This window comes from Benincasa hispida, chromosome 1 (assembly GCF_027475165.1).
Source record: "Benincasa hispida cultivar pf3 chromosome 1, pf3_genome.v1.1, whole genome shotgun sequence".
NCBI lineage: Eukaryota > Viridiplantae > Streptophyta > Magnoliopsida > Cucurbitales > Cucurbitaceae > Benincasa > Benincasa hispida.
In genome coordinates, this window is record NC_143478.1 from 91,563,726 (window position 1) to 91,581,703 (window position 17,978).

The 17,978-nt window shown below is 37.3% G+C and overlaps 1 protein-coding gene across 3 annotated transcripts; it reads right to left on the bottom strand.

Annotated features, from left to right (window-relative positions):
• Positions 1 to 1,009: 1,009 nt before the first annotated feature.
• On the bottom strand, positions 1,010 to 17,117 carry LOC150038847 (biotin--protein ligase 1, chloroplastic-like). Of its 3 annotated transcripts, none has more exons than XM_090317648.1 (11): positions 16,568 to 16,977; positions 14,636 to 15,049; positions 14,116 to 14,440; positions 13,972 to 14,033; positions 13,725 to 13,873; positions 13,083 to 13,203; positions 12,786 to 12,941; positions 3,152 to 3,197; positions 2,810 to 2,876; positions 2,205 to 2,281; positions 1,010 to 1,314 (listed from the first exon to the last, which is right to left on the bottom strand). In XM_090317648.1, the coding sequence occupies exons 2-11, from the start codon at positions 14,754 to 14,756 to the stop codon at positions 1,272 to 1,274; spliced, it is 1,167 nt and encodes a 388-aa protein (XP_090173774.1). In that variant the 5' UTR covers positions 14,757 to 15,049; positions 16,568 to 16,977; the 3' UTR covers positions 1,010 to 1,271. The 3 variants fall into 3 exon arrangements, with proteins under 3 accessions (XP_090173774.1, XP_090173780.1, XP_090173785.1); XM_090317654.1 differs by having other exon boundaries at positions 16,572 to 16,953; XM_090317659.1 differs by lacking the exon at positions 14,636 to 15,049 and having other exon boundaries at positions 16,568 to 17,117.
• Positions 17,118 to 17,978: the final 861 nt, after the last annotated feature.

Here is a 17,978-nt window from a genome sequence, read left to right on the forward strand (position 1 = left end):
CTTTTTTAAGTTAAGGTATTTTTAAAACTTTTAAAAGTTCAGAGGTGTTTTTGAAACAAAGTTTTAACGATTTTCATCTAAAACTAACGGCAAAACCATTTTTTAACTCTTTTCAAAAGTTTAAGGGTGTTTTTAAAACTTTTGAAAGTTCAGGGTTATTTTTTATACCAAGTACGAAGTTCAGGGACATTTCTTATAATTTAACCTAAAATTTAACACATTAGTAATGTAACTAAAATAGAACATTTTCTAAGTGCTAGGGACAGCCATTATTCAATTTTGAAACCCATAGTTTAATTTGAAACAACCTTCAAACTTTATAAATCAAAAGTATAGTTTTCTTTATTTTAAAATTTTATAATTGTGGTAATGTTTGTACTTTTTTTGTTTTAAATTAAAGTTGCAAACCACATGCAATGCGCGTGTTCATTTTTTAACTAACGAAGATGATTAGAAGAAAAAAATGATTAAATGTGTCTGAACTTTCAATTTCCTATGTAATATGCCCCTGCATATTCAAAATTATGGAAGATTAAATTTTCTATTATAAGTAAATTTAATTGACTTTTATTTTTAAAATTCACGTCAAATACAAATTTGAGAATTTAGAATTCATTTATTAACTAGACACAAAAATTTAATTTTATACCTAATACAATAATTTTTTAAAAATTTTGGATATGTAGAAGACACTTAACATTCCTATAAAGCGTAATTTTAAATGTATTGACACGTAATAGTTAGATAAGTAATATTTAATTATAAAACTTCAATAAAAAATTATTGAATTTGTTAGGGGTGAGTTTGGACTTAGGTAAAAGATAGGTTAAGCCCAGAGTAACTTGGCCCTATAATGAATTGAACCAAGGCCCAACCAACATCCTTCCCAATCCAAAAAGAAGAGGAAACTCGTCGGTCATCTCATCTATTACAGAAATGGTGTCAAATGAGTTTGATTATATGTAATCATTTCAAAATTGTCAAATATATAATCCTACATAATCCCGTATAAAGAATCAATTTCTATAATGTTAAATATATTCAGGGCCAGAATTATTTATAAACTTTCAGTCTGTAGAAATAGTATATACATCAGTCAACGAAATCAACCATAACATATAAACCTCCCTCCTCCTATATGTAAACCTAAGACCCAATTGTATGAAATATAAATGTAAAAAGAGACCCAATGTCCCTTATTCTTATTGCACGTGATTCCGTTCCATACAGCTCATAGTCAGCACTCGTTGCAAAGTGAAAAAGCAGTATTCTTACACCAGTTTGCTCTTGATTAGTCCTTTGAAAAAGTCCAAACTGTACAACATGAAGTTGACATGATCAGATTTAAGATCAGATTACATATGCATTAGCCTTCTAAAATCATATATATATCTACAGTCATTGCATTTGGAGATGAATTCATGCTTGGGGTTGTGAGCTGAGCAATGCAGAAACAGGGCATGTTGAAATTGCTGCCAGCTTAGTTCAAAAGGATTTTCAAAGTCAGAATTTAAAGTTTCATCCAACTGAGTACAGCAGAAACTACAATATTGATCGACTGGCCAACAGGGCAGTCACTTCCTTTACCATCATCATAATTGATTCTAAAGCACTGTGAAGATACCAATTTTATTAACCATTGTTACCTAGTCTTGTATGAATTTGGAATGAACTTCAGTGTCAGTTTTGTAAATAATAATGACCTAGGCTTGGCTCCTTGTTTTCTATTTTTGAAAATTGTGTTGGTTTCCTAACAATTTTCTAACAATGTTTTGGAAACATTTGAATATCTAACAAGATTTCAAAAACAAAAACATGTTTTTAAAAACTACTTTTACTTCTCAGAACTTGACTTTGGGGTTGAAATATTGGTAGAAAGTAGATAGTAAGACAAATAAATCTATACGTGGACATAGTATTTATAAGCTTAATTTTCAAAAATCAAATGGTTATCAAGTTTTCCTATTTGCTGTTGAACTTCCACGGTGTTGCAGATGGCATACATATATCAAACTCCGTCTTTCAGGACTATTTTCAAGATGTAACTAATATACTAGACACATATGTTATACTCCCGCAGTCCATGTATCAAAATGCATGTGTCAAACTTTTGCCCAAAAAAAAAACAAAAAATAAATAATAAATAATAGCACAGCATAATCTATTCACTAAATGAGTAGTAGGAATCCATTCAAATACTTAACCTATTTCCATCGGGATGAAGTTCGCACATTTGGTTGTCATCTCCAACAGCTAGCAAATATCCTGAAGATGTCAACCCCTGTATAAAGAAACAAGCAAATTTCCGAACCAATCAGCAATCAAATTCCAGTTTTTAAAACCGTGAAAATCATATAATACAGTGCCTTTAGCACTCTCCAGTACTAAGTCGAAAAGAAATTGAAGTTGAATATTTAATAAGGACACAATCTTTCTTTCTCGTAAGTTTTAGCCAAGAACACCCCCTTCAGGGATAGGATTATCTTAAAGTAACAACTACAAAATAACACTCTCCAAGACCACAATTGGTGTGGGTGGTTTTGTCTATTGGGTTTGTTTATGTTTGCCCTTGTATATCCTTCCATCAACCTCAATGAAAGTTTGGTTTTTTAAGAAAAAATAAAATAAAATGTAACAACTACAAAATAACAAATCCAACTAGGGAGACAAGGTTTTTTCTTCTGAACCGAAAAGATATGAATAACTACAGGGAAGAACCAAAAAGAGTAGTGGAATCAAGTCTGCAGCCTTTGCTTAAATACTAGAGCAGCGACAGAATGAGCTATCAATAAGATATCATATCACGTACCTGAATAGTGACTACATTTTCCACGACTTGATCTTCTTTCTTTTCCCGTACAATAACTCTCTGTCCACTACATAGACAAACAAAATCATATCCATAGCAAAGAAATTGTAAAACCTACTTGAAATAACTTACGCAATAGTCCTAGCTCATAGACATTGAGGACTAAAAAATTGAACAACACAGTCCATTTCCCAAATGTTTTGGTTCCATGACAAGAAATATAGACAATGCAAACTAAGCATAATCGTGAGGAACTTAGAATAGAACACGTGTTGAATATATATACACATACACACACATATATAAGAAGAAGAAGACAGATTAATCCACATCTTGAGTTACCTGTGCAGCCATGTCTGATAGTAGAGTTCCTCAAGAGCTTGAAACCCTAATTATTAAAAAACGATGATAAAAAATGGCATTATTCACAGATTTAACGAGAATGGGATCACCAGGGAAATTTTGGAACTGAAGTAGAACAAACATGAGATAATCGTGATGTGGACTAGGCATTACAGCATGTCAGGGAGGTAACAATAAATCAAATAAGTGAGCTACAAAAATTCTAGCCTTTTTGAGAGAGCAAGATTGTTGCATCACTAAGCAATTATATCAATATTTTAACACTCTACACACTTATTTTATTTTATTTTTAAATAAAAGACCAATTTTCATTGAAAAAAAATGAGAATTAAAGGGCATGCAGAAAAAAAACAAAGCCCACAAAAAAGAGCAACTGATGTAGGGGTATTTTAGTCAAATTATGTAATTCTTTATTTGTTCTAATATTTACTTTGTTTTAGAATAGGTGTGAAAAAACTCTTCCCCTTTGGGTCTATTTAAAGGGGCCCCAGGTTAGAATTAGATATTTAGATGGGTAACTACCTATTCCCTTTGGGTCTATTTAAAGGGATCTACACATTCATTTGAATAATAATGATACTCCTTTCAATCAAGAAGTGTGTCTACTCCAAGTTTGGTATTAGAGCGGGGGGGGGGGGGGGGGGGGGGGTGAATTGGAGAAGTGCAAGGGGGGGGGGGGGGGGGGGGGGGACTATTAGAGCACCCTAAGTGATAGGGCCTCATAGTTAAGGGCAATAATCCTCCTCCCTCTTCAGATGTGGAAGCATCAATCACCCCACGCTCGGTTACCACGAGTTTCATAGCCATTGAACTGTCTATCAACCTACTTAATGAGAAGTTCACGTCTATGCAGTCTTCCATGACCAATATGCATCAGGTAATTGAACAAATGACCAGTGAACTTAAGCAGCTGTCAAATAAATAATAAGGGAAAAGAAGAAGAGGCTGAAGCAATTATTGAAGCAAGAAAGCAGTGGACAACCAATTACTGAAGCAAAGATAACTGGAAAACAAGTTCAATATGGGGTCAGAATTCAAGAACAAGTTTGTTCCCCTCAAAGAACCCAACTCAGATTACCCATTCAACATGTAGTACAGAAGAGGCTCGGGTGGTGTAGCAACTCGATCAGGGGGCACATCAAGCCATTACCAAAATCATTCTAGACCCATTCCTCAAAATTTGCTAGGATATGACTAAGAATCCTCGGAAGAAGACAACCAATCATGACTTTACACTCGATTTTAATCAAGAAAATCAAGAAGAATTTCAAGAACCTCCAAACATGAGGTATTATGGACAGTCCACGCACCAAGAGTGGCAAGATTATCGACACAACCAACAAGGACCAACATGGAGAATGGATTCAGATTACAAGATGACGGTGGATCTTCCAACTTACAACGGGAGAATGAACATTGAAATTTCCTTGGAATGAGTGAAGGAAGTCCAGAGCTTCTTCGACTATATGGGAACTCCTGAACAGAAAACGGTAAAGTTGGTATCTTTTAAGCTCAAAAGCAAGGCCTCGGCATGGTGGGACCAATTTCAATCGAATAGGAAGCTCTATGAGAAGCAATCAATCAAAAGTTGGCCAACGATGTTACGATTGATGAAGAAGAGATTCCTACCAATACATCACGAGCAACTACTTTACAACCAGTTCGAGCATCGCAAACAAGGGGCAAGGAATATTGAAGACTACACCACCGAAGAGTTCCAACACCTAAGTGCAAGGAGGCCGAAAGTGAAAATCAGCAAATCGCACGCTTCATTGATGGTTTACGGCCAGAAATCAAGGAGAAAGTACATCTCCATCCTATGACTTGCCTATCTGAAGCAATTTCTATTGCCACCACTATAGAGGATGATGAAATACAAAGGCAGAAGCATTGGACTACAAGACGAACAACATGGGACAGGGCATCACCTTAATAAAAGAACCCGTGGTAGAAAGTACTCCAAATTATGCTCCATCAACCTCCAACACTACTAAACTCAAGGAACCAGCCAAGAACGAGGCCACGACGAAGGGAAGTTCTAATACCTTTCAAACTAAAAGTACTAACCCTTATAATAACAGGCCTAATCTTGGAAAATGTTCAAGTGTGGTCAAGTTGGGTATCTATCTAACAACTGCCCCCAAAGAAGGAATCTTGTAATCCAAGAAGTAGATGAAGACAGCATAATCCAATGGAAAATGAGGAGTTTCTAGTCGCAAACCCAGAGGATGGTGAAGAATTATCTTGTGTGATACAGAAAATTCTCCTTGCACCAACTACTAAGATCAACCCTCAATGCCATGCTTTGTTTAGAACTCGATGCACCGTGAATGGGAAGGTTTGCTCAGTTATCATTGACAGCGGCAGCCCTGAAAATATGGTTTCTAAGAAGCTTGTGCAAGCCCTTAAGCTGAAGGTAGAACCGCATCCACATCCATATAAAGTAGGTTGGATTAAAAAAGGAAGGGAAGCCATGGTTAATGAAGCTTGCACTCTTCCACTATCTATTGGATGCCAAATCATCTGTGAGGTGATTGACATGGATGCTTGTCATGTCCTCCTGGGTCGTCCATGGCAGTTTGATAATCAAACATTACATCGGGACCGTGACAACACTTACCAGTTCAACTGGATAGGGAAAAAAGTGCTCCTTATGCCTCTACCAGCTCTAGCTTCCCAGTCCAAAGCTAACAACTCAAGTAAGCAAAAAAGGTAGCTCTTCTCTTTAGGACCCTCGAAGCAAGCCATACATCAGGCATCCACCTTCACTATGGCTCTTCTAGTAAAAAATGGAGAGCAAAGTCCATTAAATACAAGCACTATTGATCCTCGAGTCCTCAAGCTATTAGACCAGTTTCCCAACACAGCAACTCCAAATGATTTACCCCCATTGAGAGACATCCAACACAACATCAATTTCATTCCAGGCACCACCCTCCCACACCTTCCTCACTATAAGATAAGCCCCAAAGAGTACCAAGCATTCCATGGCATCATTCAAGACCTCTGGCATAAAAAACATATCCAACCGAGCCTCAACCCATGCGTGGTTCCAGCCTTATTAGCTCCAAAGAAAGATGGTACTTGGTGGCTTTGTATTGACAGAAAGGCAATTAACAGAATTACCATCAAATACCACTTTCCAATCCCTCGCATCAATGACCTCTTAGACCAATTAGCGGGTCTCAGGTCTTTTCAAAGATAGACCTTCACAGTGGGTACCATCAAATAAGAATTCGATAGGGAGACGAATGGAAGACAGCCTTCAAGACAAATGAAGGACTATTTGAATGGTTGGTGATGTCGTTTGGTCTTCAAATGCACCCAGCACCTTTATGTGGCATATGAACCAATTATTCCTCCCATACATTAATAAATTTGTTGTCATATTCTTCGATGATATCCTCATCTATAGCAAATCCACAGATGACCACCTCACCCGCCTCCTGGAAGCCTTCTCTACTTTAGCTAACAATCACTTGTTTATTAATCTCAAAAAATGTGTTTTCCTCACTACTCACATTTGTTTTTTAGGGTTCGGGTTCATAATCAGCCCAAGAGGCATACAAGCGGATCCCTCCAAAGTGGAAGCTATCAAGAATTGGCCAACACCATCTTTGGTTAAAGAGATCCAATCATTTTTAGGTCTAGCACCTTTTTATAGAAAGTTTACTAAGAACTTCAGCACAATAGTAACCCCCTTAACAGCCACTGATAGCTTTCAAACTTTAAAAATCAAACTCATGCCTTCCCCCTATTTTAGCCCTACCTGACTTTTCCAAACCATTTGAGGTCTCTGTTGATGCTTGTTGCATAGGGATAGGGGCTGTTTTGGCTCAAGAATCACACCCAATTGAATATTTTAGCAAAAAACTAAGTGAGCCTCAACAGAAATTATCAACTTATGAGCAGTTAGAGCCTTACAATAATGGGAATGTTTCCTAATTGGCAAAGAATTCATCCTTCTAACCAATCACTACTCCCTTAAATTCATACATTCCTAGAAGAACATTAGTCGAATGCAGGCACGATGGATATCATTCATTCAAAAGTTCGACTTTGTTAAACACACTTTGGGAACCTCCAACAAAATGGCCGATGCACTAAGCCGTAAATCTTCATTGTTAACACTATTACAACGATTAGTTACTGTCTTTGATATTCTACCCAACCGCTATGAAACACATCCTGACTTGGGCCAAATTTGGGGACAATGTCAATCCCATACAGCAATTAAAGACTTCCACATCATGGATAAATTCCTATTCAAAGGAAACCTCTTGTGCATTCCTCAAGGTTCCCTCCGTGAAGCTCCGGTTGGTCGAAACACATTCAAATGGCCTAGCTGGTCATTTTGGGAGATACGAAACATTCCTAGCAATGTCCGAAAGATTTATCTTTCTCAATTAAGAAGAGATGTAAATAACTTCATCAAACGATGCTTTGTCTGCCAAAAATCCAAAGGATACTCCCAAAATACAGGCCTCTACACTCCCCTGCCAATTCCCTTGAACATTTGGGAAGATTTATCCATGGATTTCATCCTCGGGTTACCAAGAACTCAAAGGGGCTACGATTCTATTTTTGTAGTCATAGATAGATTCAGTAAAATGGCCCACTTTATACCTTGCAAAAAAAAACCTCGGACGTCTTAAATATTCCTCACGTATTCTTCAAAGAAGTGGTTCGACTACATGGCATTCCCAAAACCATAGTCTCAGACTGAGATGTTAAATTCATGAGTTTTTTTTTTTTGGGAAAAGTTTGTGGAAAAAGCTGGGTACAAGACTCAAATTCAGCTCAACAAGCCACACACAGACGGATGGGCAAACAAAGGTAACCAACTGAACCTTAGGCAATCTCCTTCGCTGACTAAGAAGTGATCAGCCATGAAAATGAGATCTTACAATACCTCAAGCCGAGTTTGCATACAATAACATGAACAACAGATCAACAAGGAAGTGTCCCTTGAAATTGTATACAATCATCCTCCACATTTAACATTTGATCTCACTAACTTACCTTCCTCTGTTGATCTTAGCTTTGAAGTTGATCTCATGATTGATAGAGTCCAAAAGATAAATGCTGGGGTGGTTGCCAACTTGACCGTTGCAAATTCCAAATATAAAGAGAGTGCTGACAAACACAAACGTCCATCCCAATTCTCCGCAGGCGACTTAGTCATGGCGTACATAAAGAAGTCACGACTACCTACAGGTCATTCTTCAAAACTAACACGAGAAATTTGGACCCTTTGCCATACAAGACAAATTTGGAGACATGCCTATCGAGTGGAACTCCCTTCTTCAATGAATATTAGCAACACTTACAACGTTGCTAACATATTCCCCTACTATGAACCAGATGAGTTTACCTTATCTACATAAACTGGAGGACGAGTTCCATTTTGGGAAGGGAGGAATTGATGTAGGGGTATTTTAGTCAAATTATGTAACTTTTTATTTGTTTTAATATTTACTTTGTTTTAGAATAAGTGTGAAAAAACCCTTCCCCTTTGGGTCTATTTAAAAGGGTCTAGGTTAGAATTAGATATTTGGATGTATAACTACCCTTTCCCTTTGGATGTATTTAAAGGGATCAACACTTTCATTTGAATAATAATGCTACTCCTTTGAATCAAGAATTCTCCAGAATTGTGTCGTACACCCCAAAGAAGGGGACTCCAATCAAGAAGAATAAGACCTAGCGAATCATTACAAAAAGAAGTCATCATAGATATTAATTACAAACATAAAATCTCACAAGGGATCAAACATCACAAGACTCTCAATCCCTCTAAAGATTCTATAGTTTCTCTCCCCCATGAACCCCACAACAAAGCACACACTCCGGTTTGCCAAATGAAATTTCCCTTCCACCGAATCGACAGATGGAAGAGGAACTCAAAGCTCCATGATGGGTCACCTAAAGACCAAACACATCAATTAAAGAGCTCTAGACCGACTGAACATAATCACAATTCCAAAATAAATTATTCAAGTCTTCCACCGCCCTCCAATAAAGGATCAATAAAAAGGCCTAATCAAAAGAAGATATCTTTCACAAGAGTCTATCTAAGGTATTGGCTCTTACATGGATAACTTGCCAGACAAAGAAAATAGCACAAACACTAGCATGTCAAAGAAAATGGCCTCGCTCCCCAAATGGCGGATTGAGGAGAAACTCCCCAATCATATCTCTAACACCTTTGTGACGAACGCACATCATGTCAAATGTCTGAAGAATCCTAGACTAGGCTAGCAAAATCACAATGCCAAAAAATATGGTCCAAGTCTTCCTCCGCCTTCCGACAAAGAATACAACAGAAAGGCCCAACCATCAACATCATCTTCCTCACCAACCTATCCAACATTCAATTAAAGGAATTAGATCTGTACTTGTTCACAAGAATCCTATACTAAAGAGACAAGCACTTTGGGAGAAACACCATAACCATTTTTCCAATAATGCTATGTTCTGAGCCCGTAAGTTTCCCAACTCTAACCCTCCAAGTTAACAAGCTTCTTAATTATCTCTCAATTAACCAAATCACCTTTACCTTCCTCCACACCGTCCCATAGAAAGGCCTTCATGAGTTTTTCCAAGCATTTACACAAAGACCAAGAGCTCTGAAAAGGGAGAAAAATAAAAAGGAATACCACCTAACATTGATCAGACTAAAGTCAACTTACCACCAAGAAACTTCTCCTCCAAGAGGTCAACCTTTTTCTCACTTGGTTCCCACAGGACTCCAAAAGGAACATTGCATAGGTTATTTCCAATCTCACACCCCATCAACTTATCTCATTTACTCATTTCGACGGGGTCACAACTCAAACTTATCATCTAGCTTTTACTTCTACTTATTTTAAGACTCAACATGGCTTCAAAGAAAGTGAGGATGTGGTTCAAATTTAAAAAGGACTCTTCCTTACTTGAACAAAAGAAGATAAAGTCATTGGCAAATTGGAGAGGAGAAAAGGTAACCATCTTCTTACCCACTTCAAAACCCTCAATGACTTTGCTTTCGTTGCTTTTGGAAACCGACACTTAAGATATCCACAACCAACCCAAAAAAAAAGAAAAAAGAAAAAGGAAGGGACATAGTGGATCCCCATCCTAAGCCCTCTTGAAACACAAATCTTACCTTTTAAGGCTGCCATAAATGAGAATAGAATACTTAACCATCCTGACACAACTCAAAATCCAAGATCTTCATCTATAATCAAATCTTTTCATCTCAAGAATTTGGTCAAGGAAATTCCAATCTACATGACAATAAGTCTTTTCAAAATCAACCTAAGAGATACCCTTCCTGATTCCAACTTTTATATTCCTCAAAAGCTTCGATGGTAACAAGAAGTTGATCAAGGATTTGTCTCCCTACAATGAAGGTCCCCTAAGTCCCTATCTTAGGGGATAACTTTTCTCAACCTATTAACTAGGAACTTTGCTAGAATCTTGTAAACACTCATAATAAGGCCTATGGGTCTAAAATTCTTAACCTTTTTAACCCTATCTTTATTATGAATAGGGAAAACAAAAGTTTCGTTCCAAGTATTGTCCACAATACCTCTTTCAAAGAACTCCCTTAAAACCCGATCTAGGCCTATCCTTAGACATCCCAAAAGTGAGTCATGGACAAACCATCAAGACTAGGGGACTTATTCCTACCAAACCCAAAGACTACCCCCTAATTTCATTGCAAGAAAGAGGAGCTACAAACCCTGCATTCTCGACATCAAAAATAAGGCCCCAATTGATCCCTTCAACAAAACGTTTGGAAGTCACTAGCAAGTCCGGGTCATAAAACTTAGTGAAAAAAAGAAAGGATCTCCTCCTACACCTCTCTTTCTCTTTTGACCTCCTCTCCCCTATCATTTTCCAAAGCCCCAATTATGAAGTTCTTGCTTTATCTACCATTAGCCTTTGGTTGATCTCACCTTGGCCTTCTCCCTTTAGCTACTATGTTCCTTCCTTACCAAATCAGTGAACTTTGCCTTAAGGGATTGCCCTTCCTCCCTTAAGCAACTCATCTAGATTGCCAATCTCTTCCTCAGAGCCAATGGCCTTAATTTTGCCCAAAATTTCCTTCTTTTCTAATGTCACCCAAAAGCCTCCTTGTTCCAACTTTTCAACAACCCTTTAAGCACTCTCAATTTCCCCCTTTGGCAATAACCTTCTCAATTACCTTGCACTTCCAAATTCCACCAAGAGAGGACGAATTTAAAGGACAGTTTTTTTGGCCACATATTCTCAAACCTAAAAGAGCAAGGACCCCAACGACGAGGTCCTAAACCAAGGATAATAGACAAGTAGTTCGAAGTAACCTCTCAGGCCCAACTCTTGCCTAACACTATCACAATCATCCAACCATCCTTTGGACATCATAACTCTGTCAATTTGAGTCCTAGCTCTACTATTTGCCCATGTGTACTTGCCATTCATCAAAGGAGGATAAAAACAGGCTACTACCCTCAATGATCTTTGGGGTGTTCATAGTTCAGTTTAGTTCAATTTGGGGGTCAAACCGAACCCAATCGAAATTTTTTTAAAAAAATGAATATGTGAAACCGAACAAAATCGAACCGCATATATGCAATGCAGTGCAGTTTTTCGTTTTGAGATTTTTTTTTTCCTTTTTTACCCCTCTTCTTTTTCTTCTTATTTTTCCAAAACCCATACCTCAAGAATTCAAGACCTGAGAAGTGAGCTCATTGAGTTGAGCTAGAGATGGACGATGGAATTGGAGGCGAGAAAGACAAGAGGATGGATTATGGAGAATCGAAGATGAACAAGAAGGCTGAGTGAGGGAGACGAGAGTTGACATCGACGAGGGTCACGGGAATCAGAAAGTGAGAGTGAGATTAGAGTAAAGTAGTAAATATATATTAAATTCAATGCATTCGTTTTGGTTTTACTTCAATTTAGAAATTAAAACTGGACCAAAACGGACTGCATAATTTGATTTCAAAAGTACTCTATACCAAACTGAACGCAATTTTCAGTTTTAGTGAGTTTTCGGGTCGATTTGGTTCAGTTTTGAGAACCAAAGACCAAACAAATCTCCCAACTCATTCCAAAAATCTTTTCTTCCTTTAGACCTATGAGGACCGTATACTCCTATAACTCATCTCATCTCATTATGAGCCAGCTAAAATGAGATTGATATTGAGAAATTACCTTTAACAATCCACTCACTTGTAGGCCTAAAAATTTGTAGAAAGCTTAACAAGTAAAACCCAATATTAGTTGGGGAGGAAATGACATTACAAGTGTTTGAACACGGGATATCCTGCTCATATATCATCTAAATTGAATGGAATAATATTTGTACATGATTCAATAGTAAGATACATGACCTTTTTATATAGGACAATGACTAGAAAGAATGAATAAAATAAAATCATTAATGCACCTAACTAATATATCTACGTCCTAAATGAACAGTTTCAAATTCTTTTGGCAAATGGTATAAGCTACTTAAATTTTTCATAATTCACAACCATCTCAAGAGCATTGGTAAGGTTGGATTGAAGAAGAAGCTCTAAAGTCGTGGATGTATGTGACAATGTCTTATCATGAGGAAGGCATTAAATTGACATATAAATACCTTGATTTATGAAAACGTCATACAATCTTTCAAATTTGTTAAAGAAGAATGCTAAGATATCCTCTTTTCTGAACTTGTAAGGTGTACTGGATAAATTTGTAAGAGCTCCATTCAAGTATGTTGATGGTTTATCATTGTCTACATTCAAACCTATACCTGGAAGAACATGAAGCAGTTAAAATAAATCAGAACCACACTAGGCTTTTCAAATGGGTGCAAGGTATGGAGACCAAAAGTTTGAATTTGGAAGGGGAACAAAGAATGTAGAAGAAAATTAGATGGAAAAAAACAACACACCAGCAGTAACGTTGAACTTCTTTGATCTATATGTTGAAGTACATAGAATGCCTCCAACTTTCTGGTCATTCACATAAAGATCATTTGGCCACTTTATTTTCAAATCAATATAGGGTAACCCCTGTAGGAACCCACAGACAATGAGCAATATCAATCTCAACTCAAGTGCAATACCGTTTACAGATAAGACTCCTAACATGAATGGGATAGCCAGTGACATCGGCACGGTAGAAATAACAAAACATATGAGAGCATTTAATCATCTACATAGAAGTCTACCATGACTTGAAACCCTATCTATTCCTCAAGTCCGTCCAAATTCTTTCCAACATACTGTTTTCTCCTTCCATTACCATATGTTTTTCTCTTGTAAGCCCACTTCTTCTCCCCCCCGCCCTCCTAAAGTTTTGGTTATTCAGCTGGCATTGAGACAATTGTCTGGTATTAAAATAACATCACTCATTTTTCTTTGTTTTTCCTTTAAAAAAAAAAAAAACAAAATATCAAGTTTTCATTGATAAATTAACATCGGTTGTTGATCAAAATTTTCGACTAGGAGACTTGATATAATAGAGTTACAATTTCTTAACAAAGATTTCAATTAATAGTTGTTAATATGGGCCAAAACAGGACAAAAATTACCTCTTTGTCGCAAATATCTTTTATTGCCTCAGTAATAGCGAGAGATATTACATACTGTAATAAAGGAACAATACGCCCATCTTCCATTTGAATGGTAAAGGAAAACAGAAGGCAACCAAGGGGAGATTCCCACACATTCTTTGATCGACCTTCACTTAAATCCACATAGTGACTTTCAATAGAAAGAAGAATTCCAAGATTAACAACCAATGTTAATAGTTTGTCGTTACCTATTAGGACTACACACCTCTTCCCTTGAACTGAACATCAGCCACACAGACAGCACCAAGTGGAAGATTGCTAAAGTTGCTGTTGCAAACTAATAGTTAGCTGGCTCTCCAAAGAATGAAAATGTAGTGTGAGAGAAAAGGAAAGGCTTCATTACACTTACTGAGAAATTACATCCTGAGTAGAAGGAATTCGTGGAGACCAAATGAGGAATCTACCAAAAGTATCGGTAGAAAGGGCATTCAGATACAAATCAATTTGAAATCCATTTTCCTCCAAAGGTTTATCCCTTTCTGAGTGCAATAAAACCGAAATTTTAGTATCGTCGGGGAGCTTCAAAGTGTCACTCCTCTTCAGCAATTTGGCAGTTTCGTTCTCAGCCACCGTTTTTCCACTCAAAACCAATGCACAGGTTGGATTGGCATCCATTCCAGAAGCAGATAATAGAGAGAACAATCTTCTTCTCTCCCTCTTGTCAATGGAAGTCTCTATTTTCCAGGAAAAAAAAAATTAAATCTCAGCCCATATGCACTTATTCAACTTGTTTACATAAAAGACATTAAATCTTTATGAAAGAGATCGACCCTACTTCCATAAAGTAAAATTTTTCTCAAATCAACATAGCGAACCCAAAATTTGCGGAAAACTACCCAAACATGCATTGAAAGAAGCAGGAAACAAACCTAGAGTGGGCACTGAAGCAACAGTTTTGCTCAGAGACCAAAAAGAGGGAGAGTTTAGGATGGAGGTTACGTAGCGAGAGTCTCGCCTGCCGAAATAGCGAAGTTGGTTAGCTAACAACATGTCAATGCATCGAAAGAATAGCACCAATGGCCTATTCTTTTAATATCAGATCCAACACAACTTGCTAAATCTAACCGACTCAATTGAATGACGATCTCAGGCAGAATAGACTAAGACCTATTACAAAATTACAACTCAACCAACTGAAACCAACATGAAACTAAAGTTCCACATTTCAAAAATAAACTCATAACGAAAAGAAACAAATAGTGAAATAATCCTAAAAGTCAATCTTTCTCAGGCTCCCTCTTCAACATCACCAAAGTCGTAATGCTCGCCAACACCTACAAAATCTGGTGGGGGGTTAGTACACACTTGTCCTCATAAGTAGCCCACACCTAAAAGGCCACCAAACAACATTGAAGCAACCATTGCACATACACAACAATTATACAAGTATACATGCTAATTATACATATCAGTTACAACATACTAAACACGTGAACTAACTCATCATACTGTGCATACTTAATTTTTTAATCAAGCTCCTCAAGTTCGCTCAACACCCAAGTTTAACTTCCATAAGACATTCTAAATTGAATCCTTGAGGCATGTTGATCCCTAACCATAATCAAGCTCTACGGTGCAGTGCTCATCGTTCAACCCTTGGCTATACCAAATGCCTTAAACTATACATCGTCCCTTAAATGCACTCAAGGCCATGATGTCCCCTATTGCACCCAGTGTTTGCCCTCAACCGTACATAAGGCTCAAACCACTTGTCGACCTTTAACCGTACTTAAGGCCCCGACGTTCTCTTAGCACTCAGTGTCCAACCCTTAGCCATACCTAAGGCCTCAAACTGTGCATTGACCCTTAGCCATACCCTAAGGCCTCGAGTTGTGCTTCAACCCTTAATCGTACTCAAGGTCCCAATGCTTCTCTAAATTCAACAGCGACATCACTTTTCACCCAACTTCCATTAACGAACACGGTCTTTCAAACCTCTTTATTACACCATTGCATCAAAATGCATAAATCCTATAACATACATTTAAATCATGCCTTATGCCAAAATTCACATAAAACAATAGGATGCTTTTAACATTGCACGTATACATATACAACAATATCTTAGGAACCAATATACTTTTATTCATAAAACAACATACTAACACCTCAACATGTTATACATAATAAAATCAATACAACAAGCACCCAGGTGTACCCAACCTTATCAGAAAGCATCACAGATCTCATGATAACATAAGACATAATAGAAATAATAAAAATAAATCACACAATAGAATTCTACTTACTTAAGTGTTCTAAAGCACTTCTAATTAAAGCACTTCTAGTTCTAATTTCATTAAAAGACTCCTGAAATAATAAAACCAAAGTACCTAGGTTAGAACTTAGCTCGAATCCTTATTCAGCCCTCAACATTTATTCAGAATCACCCTGAACACCTCCAATCAAGTCTAAACTACAATCAAAGTATACCCATGAGCTAAGAACTAATTTCCAGCATCTAGAATCAAATCGATAAGCTCTAAATGGAGTTCTAAAGCTAAACTCATCAAACTGACTTGGGCTTTGCTGAAAAGCGTCGGAATAGTTCTGAAACTACTCCAAATCTACGAATACAAGTTTCCAAGCGTTAGAGGCAATTCTAAACAATCTTAAACTAGTTCGAAACGAAGTTTAGACTGTAATACCCACTGATTCGTACCCAAAAAAACTCGAAACCTTGCTGGTTAGTGTCCGAATTAATCAATGAGTAACTCAAATCCGTCCAAAAGGTTTAAAAAAAAAAAAAAGAACGCAACCAAAAGTTGCTGGGACTTTGCTAAGCGACGATGGGAACGCACCTACACTATAAATTAGGCTGTCACCCCGCTGGTTCGCCGAACCTGTGTGACCGCATCAACGCTGCAGGTTCCTTCGGTGTTAAAGGAGATGAAGATCGCTGCAGGTGTCGCCGGAGAACGTTTGTCGGAGCCGCCGTTCGTGTTGGGGTCGCGCCGCCCTCGTTAGTTCACGCCGAAGCTGTTGTGCACTGGCACCGTCGGACGTCCTACGCTCTGCCGAAGTAGACGCTGAGGGTCTCGTGCGACTGAAGGAAGAAGAAAGGTGGAGGAGGATTGTAAGGCTGGTGGTCTCTTTTTACGGCAAGGAGACGAAGGAGAGAGAGAGAGGATGGGAGAGAAAAGACAGAGGGAGAGAGGAAAGAAAGGTGGGTAGGGTTTTAGTTCCTAAAAAATACTCTCTTTTCTAAAATAGTTAATTTTCTTCTAAAAACAAAATTATCAAAATAAACGGAAAGATCTTTAAAATTCTAAATTCAATCTCTCTTCAAGAATTGTCTCTCTAATTAGTGCTCATCACTTGGGAATATTTTTGAAGTTTGCTATCCTCCCCTCCTCTTCGAGTGGGAGTCGAATTGTAAAGTCATAGATGCGTTGTATGGGTATTCAAATAAACCAGCAATTCAAATAATTTGGACTATCCAATCTAAAATTTTTTAAAAAAAAAAAAAATGTAAGGATTGGGTTAGTTTTGTTCTTGGATTGGCTAAAACATTTTTTATTTTTTGTTGAATTGAGTTGAGTTGGGTTGGGTCGTGGGTTGGCTAAAAAAAAATTTGGGTTGACTCAACCCAACCTAAATTTTATATATTAGTAATATATATATGTGTATGTTTCTCTTTGTTTAAAGTTTGATTACTTTGTATCGATTAATTTCTGAATTTTTAATATTTTTCTTTTAAATTTGTTATGATATTTCTCTTTGTTTAAAGTTTGCAATAAATATCATAGATATTTGGTATTTGGCATTTGAATTTTATGTAACTTTAGTTATTAGTCATGTGTTATATATAAATTTACATATTTTTAATTTAAACAAATAAGTTAGAACCCAACAACCCAACCCAACCCGGTTGGGTTGGGTTGGAAACTTTATTTAGGTCCTTTGGGTTGTCAACTCAACCATCCCGAAATCTCAGATGGTCCAAAAAACATCATCAACCCAACCCACGTACGTCTCTAATGTGCTGTGGGGGGCGGGAGTTAGGTCGAAAGTCAAAATCTCTTGTTGGAGAATTTTCAATGATCTTATCCCTTCTTTGTGTAATTTGCTTTGCAAAGGAATTTCCTCTGATTTGATGTGTTTTTTTTTTTTCTTTTGCAGATTCCACATGGAGACTACTTGCATATCTTTTGGGAATGTAAGTTTTCTAGAAAAGTTTGGGGTTTCTCCCTCCCTTCTTATGTTGGTTAG

Coding starts and splice junctions, on each gene's coding strand:
- LOC150038847 (XM_090317648.1), bottom strand. CDS start 14,756: ATGTTGTTAGCTAACCAACTTCGCTATTTCGGCAGGCGAGACTCTCGC. Junction 13,874..13,971: donor TGTTCAGTTCAAGGGAAGAG/GTGTGTAGTCCT, acceptor ATTTAAGTGAAG/GTCGATCAAAGAATGTGTGG. Junction 2,282..2,809: donor AAAATGTAGTCACTATTCAG/GTACGTGATATG, acceptor TTCTTTATACAG/GGGTTGACATCTTCAGGATA.